The 24,731-nt window shown below is 50.0% G+C and overlaps 1 protein-coding gene across 2 annotated transcripts in view; it reads left to right on the top strand.

The window, feature by feature from the left end:
* The first annotated feature begins 5,878 nt into the window (after positions 1–5,878).
* The window catches only part of AACS (acetoacetyl-CoA synthetase), a 53,228-nt gene continuing 34,375 nt past the window's right edge, over positions 5,879–24,731 (top strand). For both annotated transcript variants that reach the window (XM_055405131.2, XM_055405132.2), the window contains exons 1-5: positions 5,879–6,165; positions 13,556–13,659; positions 14,993–15,113; positions 16,584–16,697; positions 21,539–21,636. In XM_055405131.2, coding sequence (XP_055261106.1) covers positions 6,033–6,165; positions 13,556–13,659; positions 14,993–15,113; positions 16,584–16,697; positions 21,539–21,636 — 570 coding nt within the window. In that variant the 5' untranslated portion in view covers positions 5,879–6,032. The remainder of the gene's footprint in view (positions 6,166–13,555; positions 13,660–14,992; positions 15,114–16,583; positions 16,698–21,538; positions 21,637–24,731) is intronic.

Here is a 24,731-nt window from a genome sequence, read left to right as displayed (position 1 = left end):
AAAAGGCATCCCACTCCATATATATATATATACATATACACATATGGGCTTCCCAGGTGCCACTAGCGGTAATGGCACCATCTGCCAATGTAGAACACATAAGAGATCCAGGTTGTGGGTTCGATCCCTGGGTCAGGAAAATCCCCTGGAGGAGGGCATGGCAACCCCCTCCAGTATTCTTGCCTGGAGAATCCCATGGACAAAGGAGCCTGGTGGGCTCCAGTCTATGGGTTCACACAGAGTTGGACACGACTGAAGTGAGTTATCAGGCACGCAGCACACACACATATATATATGAATGCTGCTACTGCTAAGAGCTAAGTAAATGACGAGATAGTCATCCAATGGAATCCATGGAGCAGATGTCAAAAGATGCTGTAATCTTGTCTGCTGTGTTCCTATCCATGATATGTATATACTGCTGCTGCTGCTGCTGCTGCTAAGTCACTTCAGTCATGTCCGACTCTGTGTGACCCCATAGATGGCAGCCCATCAGGCTCCCCCGTCCCTGGGATTCTCCAGGCAAGAACACTGGAGTGGGTTGCCATTTCCTTCTCCAATGTGTGAAAGTGAAGTCGCTCAGTCGTGTCCGACCCCCAGGGACCCCACGGACTTCAGCCCACCAGGCTCCCCCATCTCTGGGATTTTCCAGGCAAGAGCACTGGAGTGGGTGCCATCGCCTTCTCCGATGTATATACAGTCTCCCTTTATTTCAGCAGCTCCATGTTTCCACCAATATCCACCTAATAGGTCTCTGTGCTTGCACTTCACACTGCCCCCCCCCAAACCCAACCCTATTCACTCTGTGACCACAGAACAGCTAGAATAATCCTTTGGAAATGTAGATCCTTCTCCTACTCAGCATTTTCCAAGTGGCTTCTGATTGCACTTTGAATAAAATCTGAAGTCCTTACCCTAGAGCCTCCCAAGGCCCTGTACAGTCACTACCTTTTGACTGTGCCAAGCATGCCTCAGGGCCTTTGCACTTGCTATGCCCTCTGTCTGGGAGGTTCTTCCTGAAGATCAGCAGGTGAAGAATCTTCAGTTCTCAACTTCTTTGTCCTTGTGTAATCCTGAGACACAGGAGCTGTGACAGAGGGGGTCCTGACTTGGGGATCTGACTTTCCTTAGTTATTACTGATGGCTTCATATGGTCAGCTGGTAAAGAATCTGCCTGCAATGCGGGAGACCTGGGTTCGATCCCTGGGTTGGGAAGATCCCCTGGAGAAGGGAAAGGCTATCCACTCCAGTATTCTGGCCTGGAGAATTCCATGGACATGAATCGCAAACAGTTGGACACGACTGAGCGACTTCCACTTTCATATGGTCTAGACTAGGGGGTCCCCAACTTCTGGTGATCTGAGGTAGAACTGATGTAATAATAGAAATAAAGTACATAATAAATGCAATGCACTTGAATCATCCTGTAGCCACTCCCCCAACACTTCACCATCCGTGGAAAAATGGTCTTCCATGAAACCAGTCCCTGGTGCCAAAAAGGTTGGGGGTCCCTTGATTGAGACTGTCGCACATGGGTAAGGGAAGTACCAAAATGAACAGAAACCTCTCAGAGTGAAGAGTGAAAGTGATAAGAGAAACATGAAATTCATGTTTCAAAAACATATGCGCTTTCCTCTGATAATCTTGGCTCCTATGTCAAGTGTGGATGCCGCTTCTCTTCCAGATCATCGGGGTTTTTTGCAAATACTCATGCCTTTCACATGAAACATATTCCAGAGGACTCAATATTGTCACATAACTTATTCTAGCGGTTAAAGGTCAAGCGTATAATAATGAGAACTTTGAAACATGGAAAATCTACTTGAACACATTCCACAGTGGGAAAAATAAAAATGAACATCGGTGAACTTAAGGGGAAACATAGGGGAAATCCCAAAGCAGCGACTAGAAGGTCAGCCCTCTGATTATAAGGCAAGTGCATTTCATCTGGAAAATTTCTATGTTCTTTCACTTTTTTTGGAAGCGGCTAGAATAGCTTGGAGAAGCACAGGTCAGGAGTGTTGTGTATAAATAATATCCATTTGAATCCTTAAATCAAACATAAGCAACTGATGGGACTTCCCTAGTGGTCCAGTGGTTAAGAACCCACCTGCCAGTGCAGAGGGGACATAGGTTGGATTCCTGGCCCAGAGAACTAAGATTCTACATGTCACTGGGCAACTAAACCCATGTGCCACAACTACTGAGCATGAGACCTAGAGTCTGTGTCCTACAACAAGAGAAGCCCCCTCAATGAGAAGTCCTCGCACCACAACTAGAGTAGGCCCTGCTCACCTGAACTAGAGAAAGTCTACACATAGCAACCATGAGCCAGTGCAGCCGAAAAAGAAGAAAGAAAGCAACTGGGCAGATGGGGAAATGGGAATTTCAGAGATCCTAGAGGGGTTACCCACATAAAGTTTAAGATTCTTGGTAAAGGAAAGTTCTTCCAGCTCTGTTACCATTTTATTTTTCAACTTAATTTTTATTTTACATTGAGTTATAGTTGATTTATGATGTGTTTCAGCTAGTGGTTCAGTTACACATATACATATATTCCTTCTTTTTCAGATTCTTTTCCTATATAGGTTGTTACCAAATATTGAGCAGAGTTCCCTGGGCTCTACAGTACGTCCCTGTTGACTTTCTATTTTCTATATAGCAGTGTGTATACATTAATCCCAAATGCCTAATTTATCCCTCTCCTCTCTGTTCCCATTTTAGATGGGAAGAACTTTCTTGAATCTCTCCATTTCCCTCACTCCCTTCTAAGCTTGTTAAGAAGCTTCCCTGGCGGTTCAGTGGTTAAGACCCTGTGCTTCCAGTGCAGGGGGAGCAGGGTTGATCCCTGGCAGGTGAACTAATCCCACATACCACACGGTGTGGCCAAAAAGAAAAATATAGATAAATAAATTTTAAAAATTCAAAAAAGAAGGGTATGAGGCAGTGAGGAGGGGCCTGAAAAGGCACAACCAAGGTGTGTCTGGGAAACAGTCAAGGGGTGAGGACAAAGAGCCAGTTATTTTGACTGTAGCTTACTTCTCCCTTGGCTTCCCCTACAGGTCCTGTGCCTCTATGGGCTGTTGGGGGGGGGGTGGCTCTGAGCTGAAAGAAGTAAGAATGAACCAAGTAGCTGTCAGGTGTATCAATCCAGCCCCCCTCTGGCTTCATGACAAATGGTCAACCTATGTGTAAAGCTCTGGAATTCCACTCCCCAAAAGGGCTGTGTGCATGCTAGATGGCTTCAGTCTTGTCTGACTCATTGTGATCCTATGGACTGTAGCCCACCAGGCTCCTCTGTCCATGGGATTCTCCAGGCAAGAATACTGGAGTGGGTAGCCATCTCCTACTCTAGGGGATCTTCCCAACTCAGGGATTAAACCTGCATCTCTTATGTCTCCTTCACTGGCAAGCAGGTTCTTTACCACTAGTGCCATCTGGGAAACCCCCATAAGGGCTGCTGCTGCTGCTGCTAAGTTGCTTCAGTCGTGTCCGACTCTGTGCGACCCCATAGACAGCAGCCCACCAGGCTCCCCCGTCCCTGGGATTCTCCGGGCAAGAAGGTTGGAGTGGATTGCCATTTCCTTCTCCAATTCATGAAAGTGAAAAGTGAAAGTGAAGTTGCTCAGTCGTGTCCAACTCTTCTCGACCTCATGGACTGTAGCCCACCAGGCTCCTCCGTCCATGGGATTTTCCAGGCAAGAGTACTGCAGTGGGTTGCCATTGCCTTCTCCACCCATAAGGGCTAGGTCTATGCTTTACCCAGTGACCCCCAACCCCCGCCCTTGCTAGCCAACACCAGTTACTTGCTGGACATTTCTGAATGAATGAATGAACATTTCTTAAGCTCCTACTATGGCTTAGGCTCTGGGGACCCTGTGGAGACCAGTTAGACAGGGAGTTTTCTCCCATGGGATCTGCAGTCCACTGTTAAAGGGATGAACATATAAACAAGAGTCCCTCCAAGATGAGCCTTCTGAGTTGAGATGGACTCCTACCCTTTTCTGGGCTTCCCTGGTGGCTCAGATGGTAAAGAATCCACCTGCAATATGGGAGACCTGGGTTTGATCCCTGGGTTGGGAAGAGCCCCTGGAAAAGGGAATGGCAACCCACTCCAGTATTCTCACCTGGGAAATCCCACAGACAGAGGAGCCTGGTGGGCTATAGTCTGTAGGGTCACAAAGAGTTGGACATGACTCAAGTGACTTAGCACGGATGCAGCCACCTTCACAAAGGAGGTGACTTGCGGACAGAGCTAGAATTGGCCCCAGAACTTGGAGGTCAGGGGAAGGGGAAATTCTGGAAGTTGTGTTAACATAGTAAGCACTCTGTTCTAAGCTAGCACCTATGTTTATTTGTGACTGGGAGATGGGAGTTATTTAAGATTAAGTGGTGGAGGGAGGGGGTTGCTTCCTAAAATGCCAGCACTGCAAAAAATTGTTACTTGGGAGAAGCTGACTGGGTTGCTGTCAGAATAAATAATGAGGAATATGGGAAGGTCCCCAGAACAGCACCAAGGTGCAAATGAAAGAGTACAGCAAATGAAACTTCAAAATAACTCCCATTGCAGGTTTCCCTGGTAGTCCAGTGGTTGAGGGCCCGCCTTGCAATGCTGGGGACATGAGTTCCAAAGCAGGTGGTGGTGGGAGGGCAAGATCCCACTGCTGGGCAACTAGGCCTGTGCACCACAACTACTGAAGCCCACATGCCCTGGAGCCTGTGCTCCACAAGAGTAACCTCTGAAATGAGAAGACCACATGCCAGAGAGAGCCCACGGGCAGCAACGAAGGCCCAGCGCAGTCAAAAAAAAAAAAAAAGGATCCTATGGCAGTTTCCTCTCCATCTCCACAGCAAGCATCATCTCTTGAAGCATCACCTCCATCAGTCCTCCTGCTCTTGCTTCCTGAAGACTATTCTCAATGCTGCAGCCAGAGTGACTCCTATGACAGTTACAGTCAGAGTAGGTCCTTCAGTTCACAATCTTCCAGTGTTCTCGTGTCACCCAATGTAAAAGCCAAAATCTTCATTGGTCTCCAGGAATCCACCTGAGCTTCCCCCTCTTCCTTCATTGACCTTGTCTTCTACCCTAGGTCTCAAGTGAAAAGACACTGGCCTCTCAGCCAGCTCACTAACCACACCTAACACTCTCCTGCCTCAGGACCTTAGCACCTGCTGTTCCCTCTGCCTGGAAACTTTCCTCCAGGTTACTAAGTAGCTCATTCCTACCTCAAGTTATTGATATAATAACCTTTTTAATGGGACCTTCCCTGATAACCTTTTTCAAATAGAAACACTCCTCCCATGTTTTCTACCCTTCCCTGATTTTTCATAGCACTTATTACCTTTTATTACGTGAATAATATTGTATTCCTCTTTTTTATGTATGATACTCATTGGTATACTGTTTTTTATTGTATGTATTATACTATGTATGACATTTATATAATGTATTGATTGACCCCGCTCCTCCCCACACCTGTCCCCCACCCCTTATCTCTTGTTGACTAAGGGCAGGAATTACGCTTCGCTCGGTGATGTATCTGCAAAGCCTGCACAGGGCCCGGTACCCAGCAGGCGCTCGGTAAATACGGGTAGGACCAAGAAAAAAAAAAAAATCAATCGTTAAAGAAAGAACACATGAACGAGTCTGTGGTCGCTACCTCGACTTCCGGCCCCGGTTTAACCCCTTCGCTCTCCAGGTGAGGCTGGGGAGCCGAGCCCAACGCGCCTGCGCAGCACCACCGGGTGGGCGTGCGCAGGTTGTAGTCCCGGAGCGGCGGCAGCACTCCTTTTCGAGGCGCGGCGCCCGCGGAGGGTTACATTCGGGAGAGGCGGGGCCTTAGAAGGGCGGGGGCTTTGGGGGGCGGGGCCCGCTGGGAGTCCGGGCGGGGCGGCGGCTCCGCGTGCAGTTGCTCCACGTCTGCCTCGCCGCTCACCCGGGGTCTCGCTCCCCGGCCTCTGCCGCCGCCCCCGGCTCGGTCCCCGGCCTAGTCCCGGTCCCCCGCGCAGCCCCGGCCTTCCCCGCCGCAGCCATGTCCAAGGAACCGCGGGCCGGGCGGGAGGAGATCCTGGAGTGCCAGGTGATGTGGGAGCCTGACAGCAAGAAGAACACGCAGATGGACCGCTTCCGGGCGGCCGTGGGCGCCGCCTGCGGCCTGGCACTGGGTGAGTGCGGGGTGCGCGTCCCGGGGGCCTCCCCGGCCACCTCTTGGCTGGACCAGGGGCTTTCAGAAATCGGGCTCCTCCCTTGGCCGTCCGAGGGACCACTTGGCAGAGAGACACTCCTCCTGGAGTCCCGGGAAACCCCTTTTCCTGGACGTTGGGGTCAGGGCCCCTCTTAGTTGTAGGAATGGTCTCCTGATTTTCATCTTCCCGCTTCTGGGGGGTTGGAGGAGCCACTGGACAGGGTGCCCGCTCCCTAGGGGGTGGGACATCTTCTGACTGTGGGGTTTTGCCCTCGTGTCTGTGAGGGGTGTCACTTCCTCTCTTCTTGGGGGGCCAGTCTCCTCTTCTCTGCAGTATCCATCTCCCTGGCAGGCTCACCCCTCTGGTCTCGGAACCCTTGTGAACTGAGAGATCCCTTGTTAGGCATTCCTACCTGTGAGGAGTGCTCCCTGGAGTCTTGCCCTCCCATCCCAGGGGCTTCTGTCTCTCTGACCGAGGTCTTCTTTGACCCTTAGCTCTTCCCTTCTGTTGAGGGGTGGGTCACTTGCCAGCCACATTACCTGGTGCTGACCCCTCATGGCGCCCCCCCCAGGCTGACCCTGCTAGAGGCCAGCCTGGATTCTGGGCATCGAGGAGATGGCTGATGCTCAGGCAGGAGGCTGTCTCTGGGATTGGGGTGGAACTCCTGCCCCTTATGTGTTTACACTCCCAGCCCCAAACAGAACCTAGCCCAGTACCCTGCTTCCAGCTCCCTCCCTGTCCTCAGGAGCCACCTGGGTGCGATGGCCCTTTTCTGAGTGAGAAGCTTTCCGCCAGCTCTACCTGGCTGTCCACCTACTTCCTGCATCCTCCCTTCAGCGATTTTTCATCTCATTGTGACCCTTTCCCCCTCGTCTGGCCCCTCTGCCAGCTACAGGGACTCCTGTTTCTGTTGGTGGCATCACTGTCCTCAGGGAGCCCCACAGGAATGGAGGCTTGGGTTGTCTGCCTTCCAGCATGGTCCCCTTTCCACCCCAGTGCCCGCATCTCCCTGGGGGCCCTGGTTTCCTCTTCCCTGAACACTGGCTGGTTTTCCTCCTTCCTGCTTCTTTTCTCTTCAGTACCTGCTGCCTGCGGGCTTTGCCTAACCAGCCTTGAAGCGAAGGTCTGGTTGGTCACACCTGGGCTCTGAGGCTCACAATGGCTCCTTGTTGACCGTGGATTTTTTGCACATCCTGCCACCTGGCAGCTTCCATGTCCTCCACAGCACAGTGGGCGTCATAGCTTCTACAGGTAGCCCCTTCAGTTGCTCACCCAGCTCCCTCCCTCTCCCGCTGCCTGCTCCCTGGAGACAGGTGTGGCTTATTACTCCCTAGGTCTTTTTTTCAGGTAATAGTTGGTAAGTTAATGTGTTTTGGATTAGGGGACAGAGTTGTTTCTTTTTGGTTACACTGCACAGCTTCTGGGATCTTAGTTCCCCCACCAGGGATTGAACCTGGGCCCTTGACAGTGAGAGCAGAGTCCCAACCATTGGACATCCAGGAAACTCCCTGGGGCACAGACTTGATTCCCACCAAGAGCCAGGAGTGGAACCACATCCTTCTTTTGTGTTTCCTTGCCTTGATTCCATGTCTCTTTTTCTTCTGCCAGCTGTTCTCCCTGACGCTTTACAAAATAATTTCACAGAAGGGCATTCCTGTGAGATGTGTGAGGCTGAGCTGTCATCCAACTGCTGGGATTCTGAACTGGCTCTGCCACTTACTAGCTGTGTGGTCAGAGGGAAGTCACCGGATCTCCCGAGCCTTGGTTTCCCTCATCTGTAAAATGGGCATAATGAGAGGACCAACATCATTGGGTGGGCGTGAGGGCGATCAGGCTGAGCGCTCTGCCACACTTGGCCAGTGGGGGTGGCTGAGCAGACACTGGCAGGCACCAGTAGCCCCCAGCCTGTCTGCCCAACTCCTGTCTGCCCTTCAAGGCTGGGACTGGTGGCCTGCTGGCCAGGGTGAACCTGCAGACTTAGTTTGGGCTTCTCACACTGAGTTGCAGTCTCCTTGAGAGACTGCATAGGAAAAGCAAGATTTCCAGCTTCTTTGGCAAACCCACCGGCCCGTGATGATGGGTTCATGTCCCCACAGGCAGCATCAGCTGAGCTGAGTGGGGCTTCTCTCTTGGTGGGAGTGCTTTAGACCTTGGTTTTTTTTTCTCTTCCTCCTCTTCTATTCCTGATAGTTAACCCACCCTGCTTCTCTCCTTTCCACAGGCCTGGCCCTGGGCATTTTGGGCTTTGCTTTAGGAGCCAACTCAAATGCTGTCTTCTCTGATTATTCTCTTTGCCCACTTTTCTTTTCCTGTCTCTCCAGTTGCATGTAATTTGGACTTTTAACCTGTCTTGCCTTTTCATTTACTTGTGAACATGTTTTCTTTTTTTGGTCTGTGAGGCATGCGGGATCTTCGTTTCCTGACCAGGGATTGAACCTGTGCCCCCTGCAGTGGAAGCATGGAGTCCTGCCCACTGAACCATCAGGGAATCCCCTATTTGTGAGCCTTCTTATTTGCTTAAACACAGCACCCTTGAACTTGTGTTGTCTGTGCCATCAGCAGTGGCTGGTAGGCAGCACTGAGTGATGCTCTTGTCTGGATGTAGGGAGAGAACAAGGAATGAGTCCTCACAGGCTGGCTCAGCCCTACTGCAACCCTGAGATGGGGTGAATGGGGGGCATTCCCCAAACCACCCCAGACCACTGTTAGTGGGAGGATTCTGTCCTTGTGTTTTGGAGGGGCAGGGCCTCCCTGGAACTGTGCAATCTTTTCCAGGACCAGAACCATAGGTTGGTTGGCTCTTGTCATGGCTTCCAGCAGAGTTCGTCTGGGAATCCACAGCATGCCCACCTAGACCTTGGGGTCCTCCGGGTGCAGACCTCGGGTGCGGCCTTCAGCCCCAGCCCAGCGCATATGCCTGTGACACTTGGCCTTGTTTGCAAGGCCATGGGGGCATACTACATGTACCAGCTCTCGGTCACTAGGGGAGGGAGTGCCACCAGCTTTATGGTACACATTACTGTTTGCTTTTCATACACCACCATTAATCGAAATATATATATATTTATATTTATTTGACTGTGCCAGGTCTTTCAGCTGCAGCACATGGGGTCTTTGATCTGTGTTGCAGCATGTGGGATCTAGTACCTGACCAGGGGTCAAACCCTGCCCCCTTGCATTGGGAACCCAGAGCCTTACCACTGGACCACTAGAGAAGTCCCAGTACATGCTCTTCTGGAGGACTGGTCCAAGTGTCTTTACATCACAAACTGCAACTCGTCTCCGCATGCCAGCATCTGGGGGAAAACTGGCCAACACAAAGAAGGCTTGGTCTCCATTCTCAAACAACTCAAATGTCCTTGTGGGGAGAAGGCTCTCACAAAGGTAGCAGCAGATGTAGGGGCGTGTGCCGCCCACCTTCTGAGCCCCGGGGCTATTAGGATGCTGTTAAAGGGGGCTGACAGGACCTTGAGCTGAGATGCGAAAGGTGTAGGCGGGTCAGAATTCTCACAGGTGGGGAGGAAGAAGCCAGTGAAGCTGCAGGCAGGGCTTACAAACTCAGAGGCCTGCAGGGACCAGGCAGGTGATGAGATATTAACAGTGAATGTTTAGTGAGCCCTTCCTATACGCCAGGCCTCATTTGGTAACTTTACATGGATTAACTAACTTAATCCTCAGTAAACTGCCCAGATAGATGGGGGTTGCATCAAGTTTCCCAGCTGAGAAACTGAAGGCTCAGAGTCTTGGCTGAGGTCTCACAACCGTGACCAGTAGGGCTGGAGTCAGTGCCCTGAACTGCAGTATCAGGTCGCCTCTCGCATGTGTGTGAAGGGTCAGTTGGGGCAGCTGTTACCCGCTTTAGCTGTTTGTTGTGTGACTGCTACCTGTTGCTTCATTGCAAATCACCCCAGGACTTAGTGACGTTAAACAACAGTAGACATTTAGTATCTCTCAGTTTCCATAAGCCAGGCTTCTGGGAGGGGCTCAGCTGGACAGTTCTAGCTCTGGGTCTCCCAAGGCTGTGTCTATCTGTTCTCATCAGAAGGCTGGACTGGGGCTGGCAGCCACACTATTCAGGGGCTGGCTCGCGTGGCAGTGAGTCACTGCTGGTTATGAGCAGGAGGCCTCCGCTACTTGCCACCTAGGACTGCTTGAGTGTCCTCCCAACATGGCCACTGGCTTCTTGAAGAGCAAGTGATCATGACAGCATGAACTGCAGTGTCCTTATGACCTTCTGACCCAGCCTCACAAGGCACTCGGTCATTTCCAAAATAGCTGGTTGGCTCTTTGGGTCAGCCTGGCTCAGCCGGGGCCAGGGAGTGGACACCTGTTGGCCAGCTCCCACAGTCAAGGTGCCCCGTCTTCTCAGGAGAAGCCAGAAATTCTGAATTTCATTCTGAAACCCAAATTTAATATCAGCTGCTTCTGTTTCTTTCTGAGCATCGTTCACACTAAACGAGACATGCCTGTGGTTGTTCACCCAGGTGTCTGGATTGTAGCCTCTGAGCCCAGGTTGGGGTGTATGTGTGTGAACAGAAGCCCTGGAGTCCCTGCTTGACTGGAGAGTTGTGGACGGTGGGAGAGTTTGGGCACAAACTCCACCCATTTCTCCATGGATCATTGTGAAGTGGAGATGCTGTTGTAACCTCCAGCTCCTGGGTCAGCAGGCTGGTTACATTCCTCCACCCTGCTAGATGCTGTTGGGGATGCAGTTTGTGATGGGCTCTCAAGGTCTCCAGGGGAGGCCTGCATTTCAAGCTCCGGCTCCATCTCTTGTGTCAGCCTGGGCGGGGGATGTTTGGTTTGGTGCCAGAGCTCTTTGCAATTTATGAGGACCAAGATGATTAAAAAAAAAATCCTGGGAGAGGGAGGACCTGCAGGACCTGTTTGTCTAGTGCAGTTTCCTCCAGGCCTTCCAGAGGTTCCGCTGCCAGAGAAGCGCCCTGGGCCTGGCACTGCCTCCCTTGACGGAGGACATGGCAGCAGGTTCTTGCTAGCACGTGCTTTTTCATCCCTGTCTCCTTGTCTGAGCTCATGTGGTGCGGTCAAGAGGTCCATCATGTGTCACGAGTGATGCTCAGAGTAACATGTTTGGGCCCTCCTTTCTGACAAGCACTGTTCTTAGTGCTTTCTGTACTTTGACTCACGCAGGCCTTGCAGTGACCCCACGGTAAGTACCATTATCTTACTTTTACGGAGGAAGAGACGGAGGCCCAGAGAAGATTAATGACTTGGGTGACATCATCTAGTTTAGAGAGTGGCAAGACTTGCACCCAGATGGTCAGCCCTGAAGCCAGTGTCTGAGCAGCGTGCTGTTTGCTGTTGTCCCCGTGTCACAGGTGAGGATGCTGAGGCTCAGAGAGGTGAAGCAGCCAGCCCAAGGTCGCTGCCTAGTAAGTGGCAAGAGCTGAGGTTCAAAGCCAGTCATCCAGCTTAGCTTGAGGGGCAGGTTAACCCTGCACTGTCATGGGAGGACCCGGGGCTGTCTCCAGCCAGTTGGCAGATGGCACTCGAGAGAAACAGTCCCAGAGAGATAGCGTGGCCCACCTGAGGTCCCCAAGCACTGTGTCGAGAGTCAGGGCTGGCTCCAGGCTCCCAGATGCAACCATCCCTGGCGTCTTTCCCTGTGAGCTTGGTTGACCTGGGCTGTGGCTCCTGGCTTGAGTAGATATAGGGTGGGGCTCGGGGGAGGGTCTCTTGTAGGGTTTGGAGGAGGGGCAGGTATCATTGCTGGGACACCAGTTTCTCTTTCTTAAACTCAGAGCTCTAAGGCCCCCCCTTCCCTTCATCACGGCTATGCTGACTCTTCCCACTTTGTCCCGATCTCTGCTGCCAGAGAAGCCCCATGGCCTGGGCTCTTGGCTTCCTCCCTGGTCCTAGCCTCCTGCCCCTGCTGCCCTGGTTCTCAGCGATTGCTTTCTTCCTCCGGCTCTGTTGTCCAGCATGACTGAAAACAAATACTAGATGCTGGGACTTCCCTGGTGGTCCCATGGCTAAGACTGAGCTTCCAATGCAGGGGCCTCAGGTTTGATCCCTGGTCAGGGTACTAGATTCCACATGCCATAACTAAGATCCAGTGCAGCCAAACAAAAAAAAAAAAGAACTCTTTTAAAACAGAATTTACTGGATGCCACATGGAGGAGGGACACTGCTAAGGGAAGGGATCACTCATCCTCTGGATACATCCCCAGTGAGGATGATGAAAACGGTAGTTGAGTGATGCAGTGAGAGAACTTGACCTGTTGGTCAGCTTCCTGCTGAACTGTTATCATCCCTGAGGGCACCAGTGGATGAATTTTAAGTCCTGTTGAAAACATACTGAGATTAAAAAGGCCCAAAGAGGGGACAGGACTTGCCCATGGTCCCAGGATTAGAACCTGCTGAGAAGAACGTACCTCCATTTGTGTAAAAGTGGGAGGCAGAGGGATGTATTTGCTGACACATAAAATCTGCAAGGTCGCGCACAAAAAAATCTCTTTCACCGGTTACCTCTGGACCAGAAAAGTTAGAGGGTTGTGGGGTAAGAGAGAGGGAGGTTTTTTTTTCTTTAACCATGTAATCTTTTATTTACTTTGTAATTTTGAATCCTGTGAATGTAGCACTTACTCAAAAATCAAAATAAGTAAATAATACAAAAAAATCCCCATAGCATTGTCTTGGCATGAAGAGTCATTGGCAGGCTTCCAGTTTTGGGCTGAATTTTCAAATCTATTTAGGTTTTCTGAGTTTGTAGGGTATAATAATGTGTTAAGTCACTTTAGTCGTGTCCAATTCTTTGTGACTCTATGGACTGTAGGCTGCTAGCTTCCTCTGTCCATGGGATTCTCCAGGCAGGAATACTGGAGTGTGTTGCCATGCCCTCCTCCAGGAAATCTTCCCGACCCAGGGATCGAATGTGCATCTCCAGCATTGGCAGGTGGATTCTTTACCACTAGTACCAGCTGGGAAGCCCCTAAGTACTTTATACCTGGGCTCATTGAAATCCTCAAATTTGCCCTGTGAAGCAGGTTGTTATTAATCATTTCCATTTCACAGATGGGGAAACAGAGACATAGCACTTACATAGCTTGCCTGAAGCCTCACAGCTAACAAATGACCAAGCCGGGATTTGAACCCAGGCCTTCTGGGTCCAGAATCCATGGTCTCAGACATGCTGGTTAAGATAAAAAATCAGCTGCCTCATTGCTTTGGTTCCTTCTGGGGACTAGCAGTGGTGGGTTTGCTTCAACAAAGACTAAGGTGCCCTGCTCTCCCAAGATCCTTTCTCATCAAATGCCTTTGAAGCCTTCAGACACACGTAACTCCATCTTATCATTGAACTAAGTTTCCTCCTGAGATTTACCTGAGCTGTACGTCTTTTTTTTTCCAGAAAATTATGATGACTTGTATCATTGGTCGGTTGAGTCATATTCAGACTTCTGGGCAGAATTCTGGAAATTCAGTGGCATTGTCTTCTCACGCATGTATGATGAGGTAAGTAGAGATTTCACTTACACGTTCTTTTTGTGGTTACATTGAAAAATCATTAATTTGGGGGGATCGTGGTTATGATTCAGGATAAAGTGTTGATTTGGGAGAAGACTGAATCCTATCTTATTTTAAATCCTCACAACAGTGGGAAAAAGTCATTGCCTCAGAGAATTGTTGGGAGATTGTTTTGGGGTCAAGGACCTCATGGGTATTCTGCAGATTTGGAACCTCCCAGTGAGCATGGATCCCAGACCCTGTCTTGCCACTCTAAGTGATCCTAAGAGTAGGGCATCACTTTGTTTTTAATAAAAATTGTTAGAGTTGTGGTAAAATACACATAACACAAAATTTACCATTTTATCCATTTTAAAGTATATATTCATTGATGCTACATGCATTCACATAGTTGTTTTTTAAACTATCAGTTTTGTTGTTAACTTGGATTTTATTTTATTTTTGGTGATGCAGCATGTGGGATCTTAGTTCCCTGACCAGGGATCAAACCTGTGCCCCCTGTAGGAGAAGCTCAGTCTTAACCACTGGACTACCAGGAAAGTTCCTAACCTGGATTTTAGAGGAAAAATCCCAGCTCTTTATGCTCAATAAATATCCAGGGACTGGGAACTCTGTTATTCAAAAAATCATTTGTTGTGTTGTTGGTTTCATTGTGAGGTGAGCCATTCTGAAAGGTTCATCTGCAGGCACCTGGGGAAGAAAACCAAGGTTCCAGCCCCTGAGGACAGAGGCAGGGATCCTGCTTTCTGAAAACTGTGGTGGGAGGGTCAGGTAGGCCCTGCACTTTGACCCCCTGGTATCCATGCTCCTGGTTACACCTGGAACACTGGGCATCTGCCATGTCTGTCTTACTTTCTCTCATCAGCATCTTTCATAAAGTAGGGGCTTAATAATTGTTGACAGAGTAAATTAGTGGGGATGGTGTTTTCCCTTGGCATTAATTTTTTTTAACATTGGTGAGGAATAATTGCTATGTATAATTATGTATTTCAAGAGTACATGTGATGACTTAATACATACATATCTTGTGGAATGATTACCAAGATAATTGACACAGCCATCACCTCACACAGTTACCTTTTTTTTTCCCCTTGGTGGGAATGCTTAAGATCTCTCAGCAACTGTCAGGTACACAGTACCGGATTCATTTCTATTTTCAGTTTCCAGACTTTGGGCCAGGTCAGCTTTCAGTCTATAAAACAATCTAGTGTCGCTTTGGGTTGGTTGGTTAGTTGGCTTCCTGGGATGCGGAGTCACTTGCATGCATCCTTGGTGTTATCCTCTCGTGCATGTGTGTCTTGGTTTGCTCTTGTCCCTCTAGGTCGTGGACACATCCAAAGGGATCGCCGATGTGCCTGAGTGGTTCAAAGGCAGTCGCCTCAACTATGCAGAAAACCTCCTGCAACACAAAGAAAACGACCGAGTGGCCCTTTATGTCGCACGTGAGTCCCAGCAACTGCTCGGGTTTTCCTCTCTTAGTGTGTATTTTTTGTTTTAGTTTTTGGCTGCACCAGGTGGCATTAGAAATCTTAGTTCCTGGACCTGGCCCTCTGCACTGGAAGCGTGGAGTTCTAACCACTGGACTGCCAGGGAAGTCCTGGTTCTGAAGCATTCAGAATCTGATATCTTATTTCCAAACAATATCTTGGTACCTTTGGGTTGTGTGTGTGTGTACACGTGTGTGATGAGAACACAAAATAGTAACTTTACCATCTTAACCATTTTTTGAGTGTCCAATTCAGTGGTGTTAAGTATATTCACATTGCCATGCAGTAGCTCTCTGGAACTTTTTCCCTGAGACTCAGTACCCACTCAACATTGATTTCCCCTTTTCTTGCCCCAGCCCTTGGAAAATTATATATGTTAAAAAAATCACAACCAAATCAAGGAATTCTTCACTTTATAAAAGCATTGCCAATAGTAAAAAAAGAAATTTTTTAATGGCAGATTCTGAGTGTGTCTCAGAGGTGCCCTTTTCCACAGCTTTTCTTTTCCGTAACGTTGGGTAACTGTGTATCTTATTTTGCATTCTCTGCATCTGTGTAACGTCTCCCAGGCATGTTTTCTAACTAGAATTTGTACAGGTGTGAGTTTCATCCATGTCTGTTACTCAGAATCTCTCTCTCTCTTTTTTGAAAAATTTATTTTGTTTTTTGGTTGTGTGGAGTGTGGGATCTTAGTTCCCTAAGTTCAAACCCAAGCCCCTGCAGTGGAAGCATGGAGCCCTAACCAGTGGACCACCAGGGAATTCCCCAGAATCTTTTTTTGTTTTTTTAAATTAAAAAATTTTCTTTTTACCGTGTCGTGTTGGTTTCTGCAATACGACAGCACAAATCAGCCATGATTCTGCATCCATCCCCTCCCTTGCTCGCCTCCGTCCCCTCTCCGATCCCAGCTCTCCAGGGCCTCCCTGTGCTTCACAGCAACTTCTCGCCTTACCAGCTCTCCGTCTTACCCCTGATAGTGTACATATGTTGATGCTACCTTCTCCATTCGCCTCACTCTCTGGCGTCCCCACTGTGTCCACAACTCCATTCTCTACATCTGCATCTCCTTCCCTGCCAATAGGTTCATCAATATCATTTTTCTAGATTCCATATATATGTATTAATATAGTATATTTGATTTTTTTTTTGTCTTATTTCACAATGTATAACAGGCTCTAGGTTCCTCCACCTCACTGGAACTGACTCAGATTTGTTCTTTTTTGTGGCAGAGTGATAATTTCATCGTGTACACGTACCACATCTTCTTTATACATTCGTGAGTCGATGGACATCTAGCTTGCTTCCATGTCCTGGCTATTGTACATGGCGGTGCTATGCAGACTGGGGTACACGTGTCTTTTTCGAAGAGCAGAGCCTCTCTTTTTAGGACAGTCCATGAGTGACCGGTCCCTCTGCTCTTCCCAGGGGAAGGCAAGGAGGAGATCGTGAAGGTGACTTTTGAAGAGCTGCGGCAGCAGGTGGCTTTGTTTGCAGCGGCGATGAGGAAGGTGGGCGTGAGGAGAGGAGACCGGGTCGTTGGTGGGTATTTCTGGCTCCTGGCGCTTGGGAACGGGAGTGGCTGGGAAGAAATGCGGTGGAGCTGGGTGGGGTTGCCCGTGGCCTTGTGCATATGTGTGCTGCACAAACTAGGCCAGGAAGGACGATTACTGAAAGGACGGCCTGGCGGAACGAGCTGGGCTCTCAGAGTCCTTGGCTCCCAGCCCCAGTGTGAGTGTGTCTTCGTGCTGAGTAGGAGCCAGTGTTCACAGCTGTGTATTTTTTTTTTTAATGAAACATGGTCCTTTTTAAAAAAAAATTTTTTTTTTAATTTATTTATGGGACTGTGCCCACTCTTAGTTGTGATGCATAGGATCTTTAGTTGTGGCATGTGGAATCTAGTTCCCTAACCAGGGATTGAACCTGGGCCCCCTGCTTTGGAAGCACTGGGTCTTAGCCACTGGACTGCCAGGGAGGTTCCAAAATGTAGTCCTTAATGAAACACAAGCCAGAGAGTTCATCAGTGCGTGCTCAGTCATGTCTGGCTCTCTGCGACCCCATGGACTATAGCCCGCCAGGCTCCTCTGTCCATGGGATTCTCCAGGCAAAAATTTTGGAGTGGGTTGCCATTTCCTTCTCCAGGGGATCTTTCTGACTCAGGATCGAACCTGAGTCTCATGTGTCTCCTGCATTGGCAGTTGAGTTCTTTACCACTGACTCTTCAAAGGCCGGGAAAAGCTGACTGCTGCATTTTCTGGGTCTGCCCACCTCCAACGCAATGCTTTCCAGAGGAATTTCGGAGGGTAGTTTCCATACTGTGATTTTTGCTGCTTCTGTTGACATGACTATAGACTGATCCCGAAAACCCAGCAGAGGGAGTTTTATCAGTGGAGATTCACCTGACTGATTACATCCACCGCACAGATGTCAGGGGTGGTGCCGTCAACCTGCTTGTTTCCCAGATGAAAAACCGAGGTCCAGGGGAGAAAATTCACCAATTCATAAAAAACTGGGTGTTGATCTAAATGAGAGGGCTTCCCAGGTGGTGCTAGTGGTAAAGAACTCATCTGCCATTGTAGGCGATGCAAGAGACTCGGGTTTAATCCCTGGGAGAAGGAAATGGCAACCTACTCCAGTATTCTTGCCTGGAGAATCCCATGTGCAGAGGGGCCTGGAGGGCTATAGTCCCTTAGGTTGCAAAGAGTCGGACACACTGAAGTGACTTAGCATGCATGCATGCAGACAGCTTCAGTTCACAAGGCTGTCAACATAAAGTATGTGAAAATACTTGGCCTCTGGAGATTATTTTAAAGAGTTACTTTTATTTTTGGGGGGGGCCATGCTGCTTGTGGGTTCTTAGATCCCTGACCAGGGCTTGAACTTGGGCCCTCAGCAACAAAAGAGTAGAGTCCTGACCGCTAGACCGCCTTGGAATTCCCTGAGTTACTTAATGAGACATGAAATTTCATGGCCAGGACACCTCATCACAGATCTGTTAAACAATCAATTGTAACTGTTTGGTGCTACAGCATAGGAGCAGGACCCCTGGGCCCAGCTTCCCTAAGCCAAGCTGGTGGCCACACTGTCCCTCAGGATCCCCACCAGGGTTTCCTCAGCGTGGCTTCTCCCATGTAGTCTTTCCTGGTGAGAATTTGTTTAGCAGCTTTGAGGGTACCAGGCTCTCTGGAGTCAGGTGGCCTTCTTTCTGTACTTGGTGCTGCCTTTGGGTCTGTGGGTTTTTTTTTTTTTGCTTTTTTTTTTAGTAGAGCAATTGTATTTAATGTTACAAATTGTTAGATTATGTAATACTAAGTAGTTGTTCTACTGTTATTTTGAAATATATCAACTAATTTTTGATGAAAGATAATATACGGCTGTCACAAACTGGGTCTTTTAATAATTTATATTCATATATTTATCAATATTATAATATTGCTATATTTATAAAATGGTAATTATAGAAATAGTGGCCCAAATATGTGTTTTAAAATGTAAAAGTAACATCTAAAACAGAGATATAAAGACTAGGATCTACTGAACCATAGGAATCCATGGTTCTTAGTCTCTAGACTAAGTCCAGTTCTGGACTAAGTTCCTAGTTGAGAGACTAAGAACCCTTTGAAATTCTATATAAAATTATGTGTATGTTTTTCTTGGAAAAAATTCTTTTTTTTTTGTTATTTTTTATTTTATTTTTAATTTTTTAAATTATTTTTTAATTTTTAAAATTAATTTATATTGGAGGCAAATTATTTTACAATATTATATTGGTTGGTTTTGCCGTACATTGACATGAATTCGCCCCAGGTTTACATAAGTTCCCCCTCCCGAACCCCCCTCCCACCTCCCTCCTCCCCTTATCCTCCCTCTGGGTCATCCCTGCACACCAGCCCTGAGCATCCTGTAACATGCATCGACCCTGAACTAGTGATTCGTTTCACATATGACAACATACGTGTTTCAGTGCCATTCTCCCAAATCATCCCACCCTCACCCTCTCCCATAGAGTCCCAAAGACTGTTCTATACATCTGTGTCTCTTTTGCTGTCTCGTATACAGGGTTATCATTTGCATCTTTCTAAATTCCATATATATGCGTTAGTAGGGTCTGTGGGTTTGAACGAGAACTTCCTCATCCCCTGGACCTCGAGTTTCTTCATCTTTAAACAGGGCGGCAGAGAGGCTGACCTGACTGGTTGTACAGAGTTTCTCGTGGGTGGAGAATTCAGGTGTGCCTTCTCAGTACTGCCCATCCTCCAGCATCCCGGCTGGGGCCAGTAATGAGGAGGCGTCCAGGGACAGTTTCCAGTTCACAGCCAGCTGGGGTTCTGTGTGCTTTTTGCTGTGATGCTGGGGTCAATGTTTAAGTTGTTCCTTCTAGGATCAGACATCAGATCTTGTTCTTAAACCAAAAGAGAGAGCTTCTCTGTCTTCTGGCCACATGGCTTTGCTCAAGACACCAACCCCTGTGGCATCAAGGGTGTCTGTCCCCTGCTCAGAAGCTCACTAGCTCCTGCTGCCCCCCAGGGGCAGGTCTGCACAGGCCTTGCATTCTTGCTTCCTTCCCTGCCTTCTCACACCCTCGCCTTTCCTCAGTCCCTCCCTGACTGCTGGACGCTCCTCCGAAGTGTCCAGCAGATCATTTGTGGGGAGCCAGCCTCCTCCCACTGGCCTGTAACTTTTCCCGCAAATAGTGTCACTCAGGGAAGCCCCCTGGTTGCCCCCGTTGGACCCTCAGGAGTCACTCAGGGAAGCCCCTGGGTTGCCCCCATTGGATCCTCTGTCGGCATCTCATCCTCTGTCTTCAGAGAATGTGTCATTTTACAGAAAAAATCCGAATGAAATTTTTGGCCAACCCAAGTAATTTTCTGTTTGGTTTTTGTGATTATTTGATCATCGGTCTCCTCTGTTTGGCTCTAAAGTCCACGAGGTCTGGGGGGTCCAGCTGTGAGGCTGCCCTCTCTGCCCCCAGGGGTCATGGGACCAGGACCACAGGCCAGGGCGTCAGCAGGAGAAGCCACTGGGCATGTTGGTATAGCCATTAACCATCTCCTCTCTCCCGAGGGTCTCACTGAAAGTTGGCACTAGGCGTGTGTTTGCAGAGGGGGTGGACTTACCCTCGGGGGAAGTGAAAAAAGGGAGTGAAAGTTGCTCAGTCATGTCTGACTCTTTGCAACCCCATGGACTGTATAGTCCATGGAATTTTCCAGGCTAGAATACTGGAGTGGGTAGCCTTTCCCTTCTCCAGGGGATCTTCCCAACCCAGGGAGCGAACCCAGGTCTTCCACATTGCAGGTGGATTCTTTACCAGTTGAGCCACCAGGGAAGCCCAAGAACACGAGTGGGTAGCCTATCCCTTCTCCAGAGGAGGAGCAGAAGGAGAGCTGTCCAGGGCGCATGGGGTGCTGAAGCAGAGAGGGCTTTTGTGTAACCAGGGAGCCGTGCTCGGGGGAGGCCCTGGCCCTTCTGCTCCTGGCTGCCTTGTGCACAGATCTTTTCCTCTGGAGCATTTAAGACAATCTGTTTAATCGATGGTAGTCTCTTTGGCTATAAAGGTTCTCTGCCTCTATTACTGTAGAAGCCCAGCCTCCTGCTTGAAGTCAGGCCTGAGCCCCTTTCAGGCTTGTATGTGTCTCTGCTCTGTCTTCATTCACCTACAGCCTCTCCTCTCCTCCCTCCATCCAAACAGCCACCCACCGGCCGGCCAAACGGCCTTGATCTGCAGGGTGTGACAGAAGGCATTTGGTAAAGCAGAGAACAAGACAGTCGAAGTGCCATCCCTCGCAAGAGAACCAGTTATAAGCTGCCAGTTATGATTTTCCTTAGGTGATTATTATGGTAAATCTGGTGAGGGAGAAATATGGCATGCTTTGTGGGTGACTGGCCAGGGCACCTGAGTTCATGGAGTGCCCTTGGAGAAGGTTTCCCTGAGGGAGTTTCATTTGCATTCAGTGCTGAAGGATGAGTGTGAGCCCAGTAGGGAAGGCTGGTGTGGGTGGGAGTGTCTAGATAGCTTATGCAGCCTGTGCAAAGGCCCTGAGGCAGCAGGAGCTTCAAACTACTGAAGAACTGAAGGCAGGCTATTGTGACTGAGCCCAGAGTGAGTGCCAGAGTGGAGGGAGAAGAGGCCAGACCAGATTTTGTGGGAGTCACTGATCGGAGTGGGTTGGAGGGGCTGATGACAGGAAGCGGTCAGGCTGGCAGCAGGTGATTGCGGCATCTGAGCAGGAGCTGTCAGGTGGGTGGGGTGGGCCTGGCCCTACTCTGTGAGCCGTTCACAGCCAGCCCTCTCCCCTCTCTTGCTCTGGCTCTAGGAGGTGCTTTTGGAAGTCTTCTGCATCCTCACACCCTGACCAAGCGTTCTCCCTGTGTCCTCTCCACAGGCTACTTGCCCAACAGCACACATGCCGTGGAGGCCATGCTGGCGGCTGCGAGCATTGGGGCCATCTGGAGTTCCACGTCCCCAGACTTTGGCGTGAATGTGAGTTGGGGACCCATCAAGTGCCCTGGGTGTGCTTCCCCTGCAAGGAATCATTCCCTGTGATTTCTGCCTGATATCTTGGGTCAGGGTGTGGGCAGCTGCAGGGTGGGACCAGCAAGGTGGGGAGGAAAATGGCTTCACTATGACCTCCCATCTCCCCAGCCAGTGACTTGTGATCCTTGGGAGAGAAGGTGCCAGACGGAGCTGAATATTTTTTTAAATTAATTGATTAACTTACTTTTGGCCGTGCTGGGTCTTCATTGCTGCTCTTGAGCTTTCTCTAGTTGTGGCGAGCGGGGGCTGCTACGCCGTTGGCAGTGCACAGGTTTCTCATTGCAGTAGTTCCTCTTGTTGTACAGTAGGGTCTCTAGGGTGTGTGGGCTCAATAGCTGAGGTGCATGAGTTAAGTTGCTCTGCAGCATGAGGGATCTTCCTGGACCAGGGATCGAACCCATGACCCCTGCATTAGCAGGTGGAGTCTTAACCACTGGGCCATTGGGAGAGTACAGAGCCAAATCTTCTCTTAAGTCTACAAGTAAATGATTCTTCCTTCCTTTCTGTAATTTTCCTCACGTCCGATGTGTATTGGCTGCATTAGTGTGTGTTACATGTGATGGGCAGTGTTCTGAGCATCCAGTAAGAAGTGCCTGAGCGCTGCTCTGGTGACTTCATGCCCACATGAAGTTTTCTGATGTTTATCCTCTGCAGACTGTTTTCCAGATTTGCTCACAGAAGTTCCCCCAAGGCCTCCAACATTGCCGTTTCTGATCTCTTTATAAAGTATTTTAAAAATTATTTATTTATGTTTGACTGCGCTGGGTCTTCATTGCTACGTGAGGGCTTTCTCCAGTTGCAGTGAGTGGGGGCTGCGCTTCGTTGCTGTGAGCAGGCTTCTCATTTCGGTGGCTCCTCTTGTTGTAGAGCATGGCGGTGTGCAGGCTCAATAGTTGTGGCGCACGGGCTTTGTTGGTCTGTGGTGTGGGGGATTTTCACAGACCAGGGAACAAATCGGTGTCCCCTGCGTTACAAGGCGGATTCTTAACCACTGGATCACTAGGGAAGCCCTCGTCTCTTACTTTGGGTCTGAACTTTGCACCCTATATGGGAGTGGGTTGAGCCTTTTTATTCCCTTAAACTTGGAGGGTACCAGGGACCAAGGTGCACCAGCTGTAGAGTGACCCAGGCAGGGGCAGGAAGCTGAGCCCCACAGGGGGAAGGAAGAAACAGTAGAGCAGGACTTCCTGGGACTCTCCACTTCCCGATCAGGGTCCTCTCCTGGTTGCAGAGCCTTAGGACTGAGGGAGCCTTAGGAGCCACAAGGATAGTCCTCTGTTAGAGGACACAGTGGGCCTCTTCCCAGACTGTTCTTCTTTTGCCCTGGGCGTGGCCCCAGCTCTGGGCATCTGTCAGAGCAGCCCAGGGGCTAAGGGCTGGCCTGGCTTTGCTGCCTGTGCATCCCTGGGTGAGTTGTTTGTCCTCATGTGTGAGGCAGGGGCAATGGAAAGAGGGAGTCTCATGAAACAAGTGTAGACTGTGTGGGCCCGTGATCGGCGTGGGAGCGTTGATTCACTGGGACTATAGATGCAGTGATGGTGCTTTTCCAGCCTTGCTCTGTGACCCATGTGCCTGGTCCATGGGCCAGGCATTTTGGGTGTGAGTTTGACACCGATGTCTGTCCTAAGGCTCGCTCTTCTGGAAAAGATTTCACAGTATTTCTTATTTTCCCCTGTACCACTCAGAGGAGGGATAGACGTGGCTCTGTAACATGGAGGCCTGGAGCAGTGAAGTGATTGGCCGAGGCCAGTCCTGGCCCCATGGAGTGAGGCCCGAGCCCTGCTGAGTTCAGGGACAGGGTGGTCGTCTCAGCCCTCATCGCTGGTGGCCGTGATTGTGCCTCCTGGGGCTTTGCTGGGCCTCTGCCAGATCGCCTCCAGCCAGGACTGACTTGGGATTGAAGCTCCAGGGTGACTTCTTGATCCCCAAGGCCCTCTTAGCTTGGGACTGGGCCATCCTTGTGGGAGCCTGTCCCTGGGCACTGTTGTCCTTGGATCCCTTAGCAGCCCTTAAGCTATGTTGCCCAGAAGTGGTGAAGGTGCCTCGGGGTTGGAGAAGGCATGTGGCATGGAGGTTACCAGCAGGCAGGCTCCTGCCTGGGTTTGAATCAGGCTCTGCTGCTTCCGGGTTCCCATTCCTGGGGACACACCGCAGGAAGCTTGTGAGGACAGCAGCAGTGACGCCCATCTAGTGTTGGGACAGTGCTTGACCCACCCCCAAGCTTAGTAAATGTCAGACGTTCCTGATGTGGGATTTGGTTCCTTGACCAGGGATTAAGCCCAGGCCCCCTGCGTTATGAGCGCAGGGTCCTTGGCACCGGACGTTCAGGGAAGTCCAGAGGGGTGGGTGTTTTTGAGTGAACTGGAACTTGTAAGCAGTCGTAAAGATGTTGGCAGAGCTCTGTGTGGCAGGAGGATGTGGCTGTGGCCTTCTAGAGCCTGACTGAAGCTCGTGCCTGAGGGTGTCAGAAGCTGCAGACAGTAGAGGTCGTGAGTTGACCTCTGGTGGCAGGTCTGAGCCACCAGTTCAGGGCGGGGCGGCCTTAGGGGACAGGTCACCTCCCTCTTGTTTGTAGCATCAGCAGGTGGCCCTGAGCCCACGCCTGTTCTCATGAATCTGTCCTGTGCGGAATGTCACCACCACAGGCCACTCCGGCTGACTGGTCCGAGGTCCTGTAGTGTAGAGGACACAGCCCGTGGGTGCCGCTGGAGGGCGTCCCAGGCATTCCTTCCCTGGGTTGAGGCTGGTTCAGGTTTTCTGATGTGGTGGCTGTCCTTGGACGCGCGTGCACACTAGATGGCAGCGTGGCTTTGCTGTGGCCACGACCTTCAGCACTTTTGATTCAGAGAAATCTTTGCCACGCAATGACCTGAGTCCGGGGAGAACCCTCCATTCCATCAGAAAATGACAGGGCCAAACATCTTTCTACTAAGACGCTTCACTTTGCCCTGAGTTCTGGTAGGTGGTCCTCATTTTGCTGAGCCCCTGGTGTAGAGCCAGAGGCAGATGGTCATGCGCACAGTCTCCAGGAGTGAGTGTTG

The sequence above is a fragment of the Moschus berezovskii genome, chromosome 19 (assembly GCF_049115385.1).
Source record: "Moschus berezovskii isolate FMDL1 chromosome 19, NW_MosBer_1.0, whole genome shotgun sequence".
Taxonomy (NCBI): domain Eukaryota; kingdom Metazoa; phylum Chordata; class Mammalia; order Artiodactyla; family Moschidae; genus Moschus; species Moschus berezovskii.
Note: the sequence above shows the minus strand (reverse complement) of the source record. Positions and strands in the feature narration are given on the sequence as shown.